Here is a 17,757-nt window from a genome sequence, read left to right on the forward strand (position 1 = left end):
CAGATTTTTAATGGGAACATAAAGTCGAGCCAGTTGGGGAAAAAGTACATCTGACTGGATTTATACTGCGTTAGCAATTAAATAACAAAAAGAAATCACAGTCCTTTCTCATTGATGCCTCAAGCCACTTGCAAGCGTCTTTGGAATACTACCATTGGAAGTCAGTTTACATGTCATTTAATCAAATTTTTGGTCCCAAGTATTATTAGCTTTTAAAGCTTAATATATTGTTTTAATGCTTTAGGACAGCACAGAAGATAGTGTAAAACCGTTTCTCTAAAAAAGTCTCTAAAGCACACTTGCCTTTACTTGAAATTTATTGTAAAATCACGACAAAGGCATCAGCTGTTCTAGCTCAAAAACAACACACTTGTGATAATTACATAGGTCACCAAATAAGACAATTCTTTAAAACATTTTAAACATTTTTTTAGTTTTTGAGAGAGACCGTGTGAGCGAGGGAGGGGCAGAGAGAGGGAGACACAGAATCCTAAGCAGGTGCCAGGCTCTGAGCTGTCAGCACAGAGCCCGACATGGGGCTCCAATCGTGAGTTTATGACCTGACCTGAAGTTGGACACCCAACCGACTGAGCCACCTAGGCGCCCCAGAAGCCAATTCTTGATTATTAATTATGCATATATGTAGTCCATGGTTGTCTTTAAGGTTCAGGTAAGTTCAACTGATACACTGGAGTAGGTTTATTTCAGTTCTCTGGCTTTGTGGCCAAGTGGATTTAGTGATGGTATTTCATCACTCATTACTCACATACACCACACATGAAATCCCTTTTCTCCTTTGGTGGTTGCAAAAGTATTATATGATAGCTTATTTACAACCCCCCTCCCCCAAATAATGGAATTATTTGACATCTACCTACCTGTCTTTCACTAAACAAAATGAAATGATTTCACTGGGAAGAACACAGGAGGGTAGAGGAAGGTCACTATTGGTAATTGGCACACACAAAATTTTGTGCTCTAACTAGATTCTTTGTAGTTCCATACTGAGTGGGCTGATGAGAACACCTTCCCCCAACCCTTGCCCCACCCCCTTTCAAGCAGTTTGCCTGACTTTTGTCACTAGACATTTCCAAGTAAAGTTTCAGTGTGTATCAAACTTGAAAAGAAAACACTTCCTTTGGGAGCTCTGGAAATTATATGGCAGTCTGAGTTTACAGAACTTTAACTGTCCTCCTTTCTTTGACTCTAAAATGAACAAACAACTAGATGCACAAGTAATTTTTTAAATGTCATGGCTGTTAACAATTGTCACTTTATTTTTGCTACAAAATTCACCAGAAAAAGTACTGCAACAATCTAGTATAAAGCAAATCTTATAACCAAAGAACATGGTATAGACCTTTTTAAAATAGTCATACTTTATCACAATAACTGCAAGGAAAAATTCAAGTTCTATCAGAACCAAGCTGCAGTTTGAGGTAGTAGAAAGATGACAGAAAAGTTAAAAAAATAAAATAAAAATAAAAACTAAGGACATACTTAACTTGTTTAAAATGTAAAAATTAATTTAATACCTTTGAAAGGGCACAGGAAACTATGTATCATTTTAAGAAAAGAAGGTACTCTACTTAAAAGATAATTTAACTATACAGGAGGTGCAAGAATTATAGAAGAGCACTTTGGTTAAGTCTCTACCCTCTGGCTTTACCCATTCAAAAGTGAGCCTCAATGCATAAATGAGCACGCCAACAGTTAAAATTACCAAATATATTTCAAATCTAAAATAAAAATTATTCAAGTTGTGGTCCCTTTATTCGAACGGTAAGTTTATCCATGCAGGAAGTCCAATATTTTTAAAGGTAAAATAAGTTGCATATATCGTAATCCTTCAATAGTTTCAGAAGGTCTATTGCTTTTAACAAGATTAATATTATTCCATTTTAGTACAGATATGTCAGGAGTACATAAACACAAGTACACCTGATTTACACCAGTGTTTAAACTTTTATTTCACACCATGCAAGGTCAATTATAACACATTAAAAAGTGACAACAGCTATAAGCTGCAATTTTACATTTATACATTGGAAACGTCCATTTTCAAAAGCTGAACATAATTACCATATTGTCATAACAGCTAAGCTTCAATTCAACTGTTTATACAGGTAAAACTTACTATGAAAAACAATGATTTTATATCTGTCCACATTCTGTGATACAAATTCTTCGACTAACAGAACCTTGAGGAGAGCCAAATGATTCAATCTTTTTCACAGTATCCATGCCATCCTTAACAAACCCAAATACTACATGCCTGAAGTCCAAATGTTCTGCTTTTTTCAGTGTTATAAAAAACTGAGAATTATTGGTGTCCCGGCCTCGATTGGCCATTGATAGTAAGCCAGGCCCAGTATGTTTCACATCAAAATTTTCATCCTCAAACTTATCTCCATAGATGGACCTTCCTCCTGTTCCATCATGTTTGGTGATATCTCCCCCCTGAAAAAAGATCTCAGTTAGTAGGAATCCTGAGTAAAATATTAAAATACAGAACTACCACTACAGGATAAGTCCTAAACCCCCAGCTTCCTTGAGAATGTGCTCTGAAAACTAAAAAATACAGTTCTTAAAAATAAGAAAAATTTGAAAGACAAAAATGAAAAGGTCTTTTTCCCATCCTCAATTTCTAACAGGTTTCAAGATTTTAGAAATTTGAACCATTTCAGGTTGAAAATTTTTGTGGGGACAGAAAATTGGGTGGTGACAGCAACTAATGTACAGAAAAGCTAAAGAAATCTTAAGAAAACTTAAGAGAAACACTCAAATTTTCTAAGTTAGTGTGGCTCACTTTTCTAGACTTCAATCGTGGTATACAATTAAATACTTACTTGGCAAAGAAAATCTGGAATTACTCTGTGAAAAATGGAGTTTTTAAAGCCAAAGCCTTTCTCTCCAGTGCAGAGTGCTCTGAAGTTCTCAGCAGTAAGAGGAACAATGTTTGAAAATAATTCCATGGTTATACGTCCAAGAGGTTCATCATCAGCACAAACATCAAAAAACACCACAGGATTTGTCTCCTTCGATAACTCTGTTGTCAATGATACGTGTCCTTTCTGGACTTTCAATAAATTTTGTTGACATTCTTCAAATTTTTTCTTAAAAGACTCAGCCATTTCTTTAGTTTTAAATCTCACTGCAAGCTGTTCCACTTTGGCTTCTCCATCTGTTAACAACAACAACAAAAAGAGTGACCTTAATATTAAAATCACTGTTAAAAATTGTCTTATGTACTTGTTAAGTACTTTAGAAAGTTCAAAAAAGTGGGGGCACCTGGGTGGCTCAGTTGGTTAAGCCTCCGACTCTTGGTTTCAGCTCAGGTCATGATCCCACAGTTCATGGAGTTTGAGCCCCACGTTGGGCTCCACACTAACAGTGGGGAGTCTGCTTGGGATTCTCTTTCTCTCCCTCTTTCTCTGCCCCTTACCCACTTTTGCTCTCCCTCTCTCTCAAAATAAAATAAACTTAAAGACAAAAAATGTTCAAAAAGTGAGAAGTAGCACTTGAACGCAGAACTCACCAGCATAATCTGAGGCAGTCCAAACTAAAGCATTGTTCGAAACATTCAAAGGTTTTAATTCCATTGTTTTGGTGATAACATGGTTTGCACACACTTTAAAAACCTGGTCTCTTCTCATTAGGATCCGATAGTAATTTTTCATTGTATGCCACAGTATCTTTAGATCTCCAACACCACGCTCCTTCCACTGACTGACATCTCGATCCCATCTATAAAGTTTGGCTCTCTCTTTAAATAAAATTTCTTCATCCTCTTCTCCAGATTTTACTTCTACCTGTGAAAATAAGTAATTTCCTGCTTTTAACATATTCCATGACAAATTCCAAACATCCAAATTCCTCATGACATTGTCTTAGTAATGACATTAACAGAATTTGAACTATATCAACTAGGATCAAGATAAATGGTAATATCCAACGGCTAGGAATACATCTGATTTGGATGAAGCAGTAAAGACCTGATTGTCATTAAGTATTTTTCTCTTATGTAGGATTCTTCCTCCTTTTGGAAAGTAAATACATTCTTCTATAGGACAATAAAGGTTTCAAAAAGTGTTCTTCAAGGGAAATATTAACCACTGACTGTGGTTGAAAACTGACAAAGTAGTTTGCCTAAAACAACATTCCTGAAAGGATTTTTTGGCAAGTATGAGATTAGATACTATTCTACCACCAGAATTATGTTATGAAAACAAGCGTGATATTCTAAAGATACATGAAAAAATTTAGTTCTTCCCAACAATTTCATGTGAATTTACATATATATAATAATAAAGAGCTTGCATTTAAAATTGTAAATATTCTGAAGAAATGTAAACAAAGCTAGTTCTAGAAGTCAAAGCTAGGCTATGTCAAGTTTTAAACTTAAATGTGACATAATTAAGAATTCCATTCTTTAATATTTACCTCTGGTAATGACACTATTGGTTCAAAATGGATATCTTCATTGTGAACTACTTCTTCATCACTACCATCTTCATCTTCGCCAACTTTACTGGTTGACTGTGTTCCGAACACAGCTGCTCCAGTATTTGCCCACTGGAAATTTTTATCTGGAAGAATAAATTAGGATATTTAAACAGTGGCATCTAATTTTATAAGCTATTAACCCCCCCCATTACTTTATCAATCCCTATAATTTCTAATGATATGACATATACTTTTAGTAAACATGGTGAAAATTACTCCAGCCAAGTTCAACCCCGGGACATGTACAGTACTGTTTATGCTTTGAGATACAAAGATTAAAATGATCACAGCTTTAGGTAAATTTCAGGATACTAAATTACACAAGAACTTTCAGTAATGAAGCCGGTTTTAAAAGTACATATCAAAGGTAGGTTATTTCATAAAACATTTTAACACATAAGAAAAGTAGTAACTTTTGAATCTAAAAATATCCTCTCTCAAAGAGGTGAAATTTGCTACTTCCAAAGTTGCCAAAGCAGCCTAAATACATATTTATAAACTTCTCTACCTCAACTTCTTCCTGAAGTAACTAGAGTTGCAGCTTAGATTTCCTGGCCAGGTGGTCAATGGTAGCGTGGGAGAAGCTCATGGACTCCCAACTCTCTGTTAAGGGTTACTAGCCTGCTGGGGCTAAAGACCTCCCTGGTTCCCATGCAGAGCAAAAGACTGTTACTCTCCCTCACACTCTGGAAAAGAGGAAAATTACTTTCTCATCCCCATCTCAACAGAGATAGCTCAGCCTACATTAGAGGAAAGAAACACCTCTTAACTTTTCATTGCTTGTTGATAAAATCACCTTAGAAAACACTACATCCAGTGCTAAAATCTTTTTAAGAAATCAAAAATATCACAGATCGTTTAAAAAGTATCTCAGCACCTTGAAGGAAGCACAAAATATCTCTTACAGTATCTCCCTCTAAGCCAGACTTAATGAGAAATAATAACCATGGATCTAGGATGAGACATAGGTTTGGGACTCAAAAATAAAAATAACTGGTTCAGGAACTCCCAAGTAGAGAAAAATTTTTAATTACCCCAAAGACCCTTGAGAGGTATGGGGAAAAATTTCAAAATTCCTCTAAAGCAATGGTTCTTAATGCTGAGTGCATTATTAGAATCACACAGGTGCTTTTGTAAAAGACCAATGCATGGGCTATCATACCCAGAAAGCACAATGTTTAAAAAAAAAAACAAAAAACATTAAAAAAACAAACAGATCTCCCAGGAAATTCGAGTCAAGAGACTGATCTGAAAGGACGAGGAGAAAAATTTTACAATAAATAGTATAAAGATATGCATATCATTAATCAATATCAATTTCATAGAGCAGTTCTAGATAACAGTATCTAAAAGGCTTCCAACTATGTTTCCAGGCTTAATGAAAACACTACAAAATCTGAAGGAAATATGATAAAATAGTGATCATTGACAAAGATAGGTGCTCTCTAAATAGGAACTTAATATTCTCTTAGTTTCCATATTAAATATTACATAACATAGAATGATTGATAGACCTATGTGAATAAAATTTTTGGAAGAAAATGAATTTTTAAAAAAATGGCAACAAGAAATGAACAGTTTTTAAAAAAGGAATCCCCACATATGCAAGAGAAGAGAAAAAAAGGTTCCCCCGAGCTTAAAAACAACCAAAACAAAACGTTTAAGATCAGAGGGGTACCTGGCTGGCTCAGTCTGTTAAGTGTGGACTTTGGCTCAGGTCATAATCTAATGGTTCATGGGATCAAGCCCCACATCTGTGCTCCTAGCTCAGAGCCTGGAGCCTGCTTCGGATTCTGTGTCTCCCTCTCTCTCTGCCCCTCCTCTACTTGCACTCCATCTCTCTCTCTCTCTCTCAAAAATAAATGTTAAAATTAAAAAAAAAAAACCCAATAACTTAATGACAAAAATCTAAAAATAAATTAAAAAAAAAAACCAAAAGGAGGACTGATTAAAAAAAAAGCTGCTTCTTTGAAAAGACAGCATAAATTCCTGTCAGATCTAAGAACAAAACAAAGTAAGCAATGTAGCTGAACAAAGAGCTTGGTGAATAATCCCACTGAAAAATGACAAGTGGTGGTAAGGAGTAATGTCATGAGGTTTGAGCCTTGCCTATTTCACACTTTACTGTACAGTCCTGACAGAGTACTTTGAAAAGTACAAAGTACAAGCAACCTAACACATCAATTTTTATTTAACAATTTTTTTGTGGATAACTGTATCCACTCTACTGCTTATTATCCTGTGACTTGAGGCTATTAGACATTAAAACAAAAATAACGCAACTTAAGTTCTAAGTTATAAATTCTAACACAACATGAAAGTAATTTCCAAAAGTTTTATATGTGTTTCCATTGAGTGGCGAATGCTGGAAACCAACATAAGCATGTGAGAGGAAAAGAATGCTTTTCTGAATTAGATAAATCGTGTTAAGTATGTATCTTCAGTAAAATTTATTCAAAAATCAAGCATCTTGCTTAAGAATAGTTTAGGTGATACTATAATCAGATATGTAAAAAACATTATTAAGAATGAGAAAATAATATGCCAATAAACTCAAAACAAACAAGAAATGTGTTATTTTCTGCAAATGATACACCAATATGGACTAAAACTAGAAAAACCACCAAAAAAGATGGGAGACCCCACTAATCATAGATTTATCATGATAAGTTAGCACAAACCTTATATTCAAATGTGATCAAGGAAGTGGATAAATAGAAAATTATAAAATCATCTCCTTAAATACAGATGCACAAATCATAAGATATTCACAAAACAAATCTAAAAGTGTAATTAAAAGAACAATGCACCAAAATCAAGGTAATTCCAAAACTGAAAAAGTGGTTCTATATTTCAGGATGGGGAAGACTAGCAACAGAATTTATACTTAAGAGAAAATTCTTACGGTTATATTAATAAATGTCAAAAGTAATAGTGAAATATAGAGCATTTCCTTATTTAAAACACTAAACAAATTGGAGGGTGGAGAAGAGGGAAGAAATGTCCATCTTAGATACAAAACTGTGGCAAAGGATGAGTTCTTTCAGTTTGTGCTTGATTCTGTAACATGATCATTAAAATCTCTCCTCCTGATCTTACCTTTGGAACCAAAAGCAAAATCCCCAGAATTACTGGAAGCCAAGTCTGCAAATGACAGCCCTGTGCTACTTCCAAATCCAAATGAAACTGTTTTGCTTTCCACTGGCAAAAGGAAAAGAGTAATTTAAAATTTCATTTAATATATACTGAATATCAAAGCTTTTCCCAGGATCCAGAGAGAATGGGGGTAGATGTTCTATACGACCAAGAGGGTCAGGTATGGGGTGTGCAACATTTGTCTTGTGGTTATTTCTCTAAAGAAAAGTTACAAAATACACCCAATTCTGAACTACTTCAGTACTATTAAGTTTACAGGTACTATTCTCATTGAACAATACACCAAAAGCATGACAAAAAATCTTTTTAAAAAACGAGATGTAGATCTATACTAAGCCAGATAATAGAACCATAAAGTTTCTTCTTTATAGTGTTCTATAATCTAAAGCTAATATTCATTCACATGTAGAGTTTTAGGAATGATCTGCATAAAGAATGCTTGTGTTCTCTATGTTAACTAATAAGCTCACAAAAAATGAATGTCTTATTTATTTTTGGTCACCAGGAGTTTGGGGGTCTTAATTCTGACAATGTGTAGCTACATGATCTCTTGAAGCCCTAAGCCTTACTTTCATCATCTGAAAAAATATGAAATTTTAGGTCTGATCAAAATGAATGAAAGCTTGCCATTTTCAATGATATGCATGGAACTAGAGTGTATTATGCAAAGCAAAAATAAGTCAGTGAGAGAAAGACAAATACCAGATGATTTCACTCATATGTGGAATTAAAGAAGCACAACAGGTGATCATAGGGAAATGAGAAAACAAAGAAACAGAGAAAGGAAAGCAAATCATAAAGGACTCTTCACTAGAGAACTGAGTGTTGATGGAGGGGAGGGGAGCAGAGGATGGGCTAAATGGGTGAAGGGTACTAATGAGGGCACTTGTGATGAGCACTGGGTACTATATGTAAGTGGTAAATCACTAAATGCTACTCCTGAAAATAATATTTCACTACAGATTAAATGACAAATTTAAATAAAAATTTGAAACAAAAAGAAAATAAAAAGAAAGAAAAGATTTTAGGTCTGAAGTTACTTCTTCCTCTAGCACATGAAGACACTAGAGTGTCTATAAATGTAGTAAGAACTGTACATTATTCAAGACTATTTATGAAATACATTAGATAATATAGACAAGCAATTATAAAGAATAAAATTTTAAAAGATTCACCTCTTCTAAAATCAATGGAAATGAAAAAACAAGGAAAGCATATCAAACATGAGTTACTATACCTGATTAATGAAATAAGTAGAATAAAAGACATTTAAGTATCATAAAAATTTAACAACCCAACTGTGCTAGCTACAATTACTTCATATATAAAGTTTAATATAGTTTAGTGATAATTCAAACAATATTCAAATGAAATGATTATGACAAAGAAAATGTCGATGTAAGCAAACTATTGTCATTTATTTTCAGGTAGATAGGTCAGAGTTACAATGCTTCATATTCCTTAATAACTACAACTCTAACAATAAAAAAAACACATTTATTATCTTTGTTGGCAAGGCAGTATGATTTCCTGGTGATTATTAGAAATATCTCATGTCCCCCCTTTCATACATCTCAAAATTTGTTTCAAAGGAAAAGTTTTTAGGATTGACCTTTAAAAGCCTATTTCCTCGAGCATACAGGTGTACCTTAAGCAATGCATACCCCAGAAGGTTTTTGTAAAGATTGTATCAAATTTTACCTTGGCTTGTAGAATCTGCATCATTGTCCTTTCTAGTAGACAAATCTACAGGTTTGTCCACAGTTCCAGAAGAAATTGGTGAACTAACAGATTTGGTAATAAAATCAGGTTCTTCAGATTTACTTAAAAATGGTACAGTCACTTTAGTCCCACCTGTACACACACTGTCCACCGGGCTAGTTATTTCCTCATTCTGGGATTTCTGCAAAGAGGAAGTAACAGATAACTATGCCATTAAATACTGATTGACAAAAAGGATCACATACCCTTTTTTTAAGTTTTTATCTGTTTTGAAAGAGAGCAAGAGAGCACACATGCATGAGCAGAGGAGGGGCAGAAAGAGAGGGAGAGAGGGAATCCCAAGCAGGCTCCATGCACACGGCTCGATCCCCTAACCATGAGATCATGACCTAAGCCAGTATCAAGAGTCAGGCCCTAAATTGACTGAGCCACTCAGGCACCCCCATACTCTATTTTGAAAGAAATTGAGGACCTGGTAGTTCTAGACAAAATAGAATAATAAATAAGCACATTTTACCTTATCTCTCGCATTCCACACTCCATCTTATCTTTCCCAATACCTAGGACTGAACTGGACTGAGAAAAGTCAGCTTTCCCTGGCCAGGAGGTGGGGGATGTTATGAAATTATTCATGTGTTGAACAATCAGAAAAAAGTTTTTAAAGAAGCTTTTATAACAATGCTCCAGGTTGTAAGGACAAATACTCTTAAATGAAAAGATAAGAAATTCTCAGGGGAAAAAAAAGGCATAAAAAGATCAAGTGGAAATTTTACAACTGAAAAATACAGTAACAGAAAGCTCACATGGAACATTTACCAAGTAAAACCATTCTGGCCCATAAAACACACCTCAACAAATTAAAGAACAGAAGTCATACAAAGTATATTCTCAGTCCATGAAACTGGAACATGGAAATTTAATTCCATGAAACAATGGACTTAAACTAGAAATCCCTACCAGAAATACAGTTGAAAAAAATTCCGAAATGTTTTGGGATTAAACAACATATTTTTAAATAACACATGTGTCCAGAGGTCTCTAGACAAATTAAAAATAGTTTTAACTAAAAAATATGAAGGGGAGCCTCTGACTTCAACTCAGATCATGATTTCATGATTCGTGAGTTAGAACCCCGCGTCAGGCTCTGTGGTGACAGCTCAGAGCTTGGAGCCTGCTTTGGATTCTGTGTCTCCCTCTCTCTCTGCCCATTCTCCACTCATGTTCTGTCTCTGTCTCTCAAAACTAAATAAAAATGTTTAAAAAATAAAAAATAAACATGAAATGACAACTTACCAAAATGTCTAGAACGGAACAAAAACAAGGAAGGGAAAGTTTATAGTACTGAATGCTTATAATAAATTCTAAGATCAATAAACTTCCAACATAAGACTAGGGAAAAGAAAGCAATATAAACCTAAATAAAGGAGAAGAAATAATGAAAAGTAGAGCAGAAATCAATAAAACAGGAGATTAATAGAGGGGGAAAAAAATGAACAAAATTGACCTTTTTGGAAAAGTCAATAAAAATCAATAAACATCTAGGAGGGTAACCAAGAAAATAAGAAAGAAGTACAAATTCTTAATACCAGAAATGAAACAAGAGCCATCACTACTTACTTTTAATTCATGGATATTAAAAGGGTAATAAATTTTAGTGTATTTCATGAATAGTGTTATGCCCACATATTCAAGTAAGCAGATGAAATGGACCAATTCCTTGAAAGACAAAACCTACCAAAACTCACACAAGAAGAAATAGATAACTTTGAATATCTATTAAAGAAAAGGTATTATTAATATCCTTCTAGATCAAATGGTTTCAGTAGTGAGTTCTATCAAACATTTAAGAAAGAAATAATAGCAATTCCTACAATGTCTTCCAGGAAACAGAAGCAGACGGGACACTTTATAACAAAGTATATTAAGCAAAAATTGAGAGGGGAAACAGATAAATCTACAATTATACCTAGCAACAGTCCTCTAGATAATCAAAAGAATAAGGAGGCATTTATAGAACACTCTATGCCAAAAGAGCAGACTACACATTCTTCTCAAGTGCACAATAATCACCAAGACAGCCTTCATTAAGCTTCTAAAAACAAAATGCTCAGAATATGTTCACTGGCAGTAATGGAATTAAACTGGAAATCAATAACAGAATGATATTTGGAAAATCACCAAGTATTTGGAAGCAACACACTACGCGTATATCAAAACGAGTATCTCAAGGAAAATAAATATTTTAACTGAATGAAAGCGAAAATACCACCCCGGTAAAACTTGTTGGATGAAGCTGAACAGTGCCTACAAAGCTTATAGCATTAAATATTTATAGTAGAAATGAAGAATGGTCTTTAATCAGTAATTTAAAGTTTCCACTTTAGGAAACTAGAAGAAAGGCAAAATAAATTGGAAATGATCTTCAATGGATCAATGAATAAACCATGGTACATCTACACAATGGAATACTACTTACTGGTAGATAGGAACAAACTATTACTACACACAATAACTTGGGACAGATCTCAAGGGCATTCTGCTGAGTGAAAAAGGCCAGTATCAAAGATTACATACTGTAGGATTCCATTCATATGTAAGTCTGGAAAAGGCAAAAATATAGAAACAGAAGACACATCAGCAGTTGCCAAAAGATATGGGCAGAGGAGGTTCTGAATACAATGGAACAGTATGAAGGACATTCTAAGGGATGTTGGAATTGTTCCATATCCTGTCAGTGGTGGGAATTACAAGAATACAGACATATAGAAGAACTCCTAGAAAATAGACACAAACGTACACACAACAAAAAGTGAACTTTACTTGTATAAAAAAGAATACTACAAATGAAAAAAAGTCCTTATTTTTTAATGTACAAAAACACAAGTAAAAGATATATCATTCTATGTTTGTGTCAAATGTTTTAGGCTATCATAGCAGTATTATTCACAATAGCCAAAAAGTAAAGTAAAAACAACCCAAATGGCCATCAACAGATGGATACATGAAATGTAATATATCCATACAACAGAATATTATTCAGCCATTGAAATTAATAAAATGCAGATACACACTACAGTGTAGCTATACCTTGAAAACATTAAGTGAAAGAAACCAGACAAAAAGGCCACATATTATGAGTTATTTATATGAAACGTCCAAAACAGGCAAACCTATAGAGACAGTCCATCAGTGGTAGTAGTTTCTAGCACTGGAGGAGCTAGGGCAAAATGGGGAAAAGTGGTTGTTAGAGGTTTTCTTCTTGGGATGATGAAACTCTTGGAAATTCATTGTGGAACAGTTGCATAACCATGTGACTATACTAAAAACTACTGAATTGCACACTTTATAAAATGGCTGAATTGCACAGTATGTGAGTTATATCACAATAAACATTATCCCAAAAAAGTAGGCTAGAATTACTTGGGTGAGAGGAAGTGTCTTAATTCAGCTGCTAATGCCTTATGGTCCTTGAATGGGAAATCCACACAGACAAATCAAATTACTTCTGTTTTGGATACAGGATTAAACAAAATCATCAATCACCAGCACAGTGCTACTTCATGGTAAACGCTTACAGAGTACACATAGCCATTTTATGCAAAGGACGCATATCCAAGATGAATTAGTCTGAGTGTCAAAGTAGGAACAAAGCATTCTGAGAAGAGTATAAAATTACATCCATTATAGCATATTTTTCTTTCCATCTCTGTGTAACAAAGGATGCTTGCTTTCCTTGAAATTTCATAATTTACTGTGCCATTTTTTTCAACTTTTATAAAGTTTTATCACATTTAACTTTAGTACCAAAAGTTCTTTTAGACAGTCCCTAGACTGCTATTTAATGAGTGTTATGATAGTGTTATAGGATTATTTTATTAAGTTATGACAATAATGAATGTTTTAAAATAAGACAAGAGTCACCTCAAGTAAGATATTTCAACTCCTATAAACAGCATGGTTCACAAACTACAGACTAAAGACACCAAGTCCTTGTGTACCAGCTGAAGTGGTACCACAAGGTGGAAAATAAGAAAAATGATGAATAATTAAGTGTGTGCATTAGCACTGTAATTATTTCTCAGTTTTATTTTTAAGGCTTTTTATTTTTAAGTTTATTTACTTATTTTTGAGAGAGAGAAAGTGTGAGTGGGGCTGGGGGCCGAGAAAGAGGGAAAGAGAGAGAATCCCAAGCAGGTTCTACACTGTAAGCACAGAGCTGATGCGGGGCTCAAACCCACAAACCATGAGATCATGACATGAGCCAAAGTCAGATGCTTAACCGACTGAGCCATCCAGGTGCCCTTTAAGTTTTAAAATATATTTAAAATCATTAACTTTAATCAATTTTAAGTTTTGTACATAAGAAACCATTTTTAAGTCATACTGTTTAAATCTGCGTAACTCAAATTTATATTAATATGACTACTGTATTTGCCGAATAAATAACTACTTGATAAAGCCTCTAGCAGCTAACAATTAGAGTAGTAGCTATTAAATATTGTGTACATCCAGTTAAGTCCAGGGAAACTGCTGAGTGATCTGAAATACACTTTAGACTGAACAAGCAGAATGTGAGGCCACTGCTGCAAAAATTGAGATTTTTCAGAAATAAATCTATTCAGTTGTAAATGAGAACGTGATTATCAATACAGCAGCTGATGGCAATTAATTTTATGTGTACTGTGCTAGACTCCTCAGAGTCGGACAATAAAGAGCATTAAATTTCTTACAGACTCAGACCATGTGTTACACCACATCTCTCTCTAGCCATACATCCTTTAAATACACCACCATTATTCATAACTAATTCCAGGACTGTACTTCATTTTAATCACCTAACAATGAAAACAAACAAACAAAAAACAGTGTTACTTGAGAGACAAGGAACATTCTGAATATATGTTAAGATTAGATTGTGAACACTTAACTAGACAGGACCCTGTCTTCTAGTTTCTGTGGAATACAAATTAAGATACCTACTAAAATTATCACTACTGTTAAGCTAAGAAAGTAATCAAATCAAGGGGCACCTGGGTGGCTCAGTAGATTAAGCCTCTGACATCGGCGCATGGCATGATCTCACTATTTGTGGGTTCAAGCCTGGCATTGGGCTCTGCTGACAGCTCAGGGCCTGGAGCCTGCTTTGGATTCTGTGTCCCCTTCTCTTGCTACCCCTCCCACGCTTGTGCTGTCTCTCTTGTAAAAATAAAAACATTAAAAAAAATTTTTTTTAAATAATCAAATCATGAAACTGACAAAGCATGGTATAGGCCAAGGAAACTAAGTCTCAAATGCCATTTTTTAACCATTCTGCCCACCACAGAATCAATTAACTTGCATGAAAAATGAACTACATAGTATCATTCTTGGTATTGTGATAAATATTCTTAGGGATATCTGAACAGTCCATCTCTCCCAGCCCCACAAAAATCCAACATATACTCAGAGGGGAACTTTTACAGTCCTCTCTGTAGAACAAAATTCCTCCTCCTCTGCCAAAGCTGATTGGTAGATGCCTAATCTCTTTGCTAGCCACAACACATTATTGCCATTTAGTAAAAACATTCTAATCTACTGCATCAAGAATGGCAACTCAACCAGAAGAAAAACAATGGAGATGCTCTTACTTGAGAGTCCTGAGCTTTTTGAAACTCTGATTGGAAGTCTTCCCCATTTCCATTGTCCTCATCAGTATCACTGCAGACGCCACAAAAAAATGTAGGTGGAAGTTTTAATGTATCTGCTTTTGCCTTCTCTTCAACTGTTGGTTTCTTTTCCCAAACAATAACACATTCTTTTCCATTATCTGAAAATCCCATACAACACAAGCAAAAGAAAGTTAGAAGTCCAACTACTCTCGAAGAATTGTCCTCAATATAAATCTACAGATTACAGACCCAGATACCAATACTAATGAATGCTAATGGAGAACAAGGATCACCAGGAAAGCAATGTTTTACACTTCATATTATTTTAAAATATTTTAAGTTGCCACAGGCATATCACATTAAGTAAAACTGATAATCCTAAAAGTGATCAATTTAGAAGAATCCTTTTATTTATTATGTTTATTCATCTTTGAGAGAGAGAGAGTGTGAGCAGGAAAGGGGCAGACAGAGAGGAGGAGAGAGGATTCGAAGTGGGCTCTGTGCTGATAGTGATTAGCCTAATACAGGGCTTGAACTTACGAGCTGTGAGATCGTGAGCTGAACTGAGTTGGACCTTCGACCAACTGAGGCACCCAGGCACCCCAAAGATTACTTTTAAATAGAAGATGTTTTAAAAACATTATAACTAGTAATTTTAATTTAACATACCTGCTAGCTTTTCCTCTAATGGTCCACATTTTTCTGAGTCATCCAGATACAGCTTTCCATTAAGTTTCTTGACAGCTGTTTCGAAATCTTCATCTTAAGGTATAATTGAATTTATTAAACAAAAAGAATTTCTAGTAAGTTTTATGAATTTTCCTAGCCAGAAATCTAGAAATTATCCTCCAATTTCATACTTTCTCTTACTCCCCATATTGAAAGAGCACCCAATTTTGCCAATTCTATATTCCCAATGCCTGTCACCACAGAAATTTCATTCATGCTCTCCTCCGCCATCATTTTAGCTCATCTTCCTATCTCCATGTCCCACAACCTGATCCTCTACATCACTAACCCAGTTGGTCCTGAAACTCTTCCTGAACATGGAAACCCCCTGCTGAAAAATCCTGATGTGGCTCACAAAGTTTTCCATAACCAGACCCCTACCTTGCCTCATCAGTCTCTCATCCCTCTAAATCTATAGGGAAATTAGGATTACTGTCCATTCTGTCAAAATGCCTGCTCTGCTCATAGTAGCCATCCAAAAAATCCTTAATAAATGCAGTTGTTTCAATCACTAAATCCACTGACTATTTACACATATGCTGAGAATAAACATCTACCCCATATGGACAGGAGTGATGGTCTATTTAAGAGGCAGGCTTAAAACAATTTAAATATCCCTCCAATTACTAAGATTAGCATGAACAGAATGCTTTTAAAATAACAAGATTTACCATCCTCTTCTTCTTCACTAATATAATCCGGTTTATTCTTATAGCAGAAGAAAGTTGGAGGAAGTTTAAGTTTGCTTGCAAGAGCTTTTTGCTCAGGGGTCGGGGTTAACTCATATACAATGAGAACATCGTCATCTGAGGGAGAATCTTCAGGCTTTGCCTTCTCTTTTGCTATAAAACAAGTTAAAAAAAAATGTAAAAGATCAGGTGTTAAGTAGGTATTAATATCAATACTAACTGAAAATAAAACCACACAACTTATCTTTATCTTTAGATTACACACATAAACTTTGGTGTGGACAAAACTCTGTAGAGAATCAGAAGCCTGATTTAACATTCCATCAAAAACCCTTAGTGAACACAGAATCTTAAAACCAAAAAAGACCGCTTTTACTTACTGATCACTGAAAAAGAACTATTAATGGCTATATTTTAAGAGAAATTTTAAATAATGCTGCCATACTCGTATTTGGCATACTAAACAATAGTTGAGCAAAATATCCATGCATTTGCAACAACTGAAAAAACTTACATAAATAATGAGCAAAGATTAGTATAAATATGAAATTAATGCAAAAGCTAAACTTGATTAGTTCCTACGAGGAAAGTTAACAATTGCCAAGGATGGCAGGTGATCAGAGTTACATCCAGCTTTGTGTATTTCCAAGCATAACTGATAAAACTAAATTAATACCATTATCCTAGGGGTAAGTAATTCTGTAAGAAACTAACACAATTTTTAAAGCTGAAAAACAGTAACAACAACAAAAAGCAAAAAATGAAGAAAAACGGGATTTTTCATACAATACATCCTGGTCTAAAGCAAATCATGAAGCATGCTATGTACCAACTGGTACTGTCTGATATGGTAGCCTAGCCACATGAGGCTATTAAACACTTGAAATGTGGCCAGTCCAAACTGAGTTGTGCTCAAAGTAGAACAATACACACTGGATTTTGAAGACTTAGTACCAAAAAAAAAAAAAAAATCTTAATTATTTTTATACTGATTAGAACTTGAAATGGTATTTCTTTCAGATATAGTGTAACTGAACAGACTATTAAAATTTCATCTGCTTTTTTTTCCCCACCAGTTTCTTTTCATTCTATTTTTTAATGTGGATATTAGAAAATTCTAAATTATATACACAGGTCATATTTAACCTGATCTAGAGAACTAGAGCCCTATTACAATGTTAAAGTTGCCTTTTACTCTCCTTAATTAGAAAAACATAGTATCAATTACAATAATGTAAGATACAGATTCTTATTCCAATTCTGTTATTAACTGGTAAAGACAATTTGGGCTTTTGAGATAGGCTGCT

General features: G+C 34.5%; 1 protein-coding gene across 2 annotated transcripts in view; it reads right to left on the reverse strand.

Moving 5' to 3' along the window:
- Positions 1-1,236: 1,236 nt before the first annotated feature.
- The window catches only part of LOC115289688 (E3 SUMO-protein ligase RanBP2-like), a 52,526-nt gene continuing 36,005 nt past the window's right edge, over positions 1,237-17,757 (reverse strand). For both annotated transcript variants that reach the window (XM_029937050.1, XM_029937051.1), the window contains 9 exons: positions 16,433-16,603; positions 15,702-15,794; positions 15,012-15,190; positions 9,364-9,565; positions 7,606-7,707; positions 4,444-4,589; positions 3,539-3,812; positions 2,850-3,184; positions 1,237-2,460 (listed from right to left, as the gene is read on the reverse strand). In XM_029937050.1, coding sequence (XP_029792910.1) covers positions 2,155-2,460; positions 2,850-3,184; positions 3,539-3,812; positions 4,444-4,589; positions 7,606-7,707; positions 9,364-9,565; positions 15,012-15,190; positions 15,702-15,794; positions 16,433-16,603 — 1,808 coding nt within the window. In that variant the 3' untranslated portion in view covers positions 1,237-2,154. The remainder of the gene's footprint in view (positions 2,461-2,849; positions 3,185-3,538; positions 3,813-4,443; positions 4,590-7,605; positions 7,708-9,363; positions 9,566-15,011; positions 15,191-15,701; positions 15,795-16,432; positions 16,604-17,757) is intronic.

The sequence above is a fragment of the Suricata suricatta genome, chromosome 4 (genome assembly GCF_006229205.1).
Source record: "Suricata suricatta isolate VVHF042 chromosome 4, meerkat_22Aug2017_6uvM2_HiC, whole genome shotgun sequence".
NCBI classification, from domain to species: domain Eukaryota; kingdom Metazoa; phylum Chordata; class Mammalia; order Carnivora; family Herpestidae; genus Suricata; species Suricata suricatta.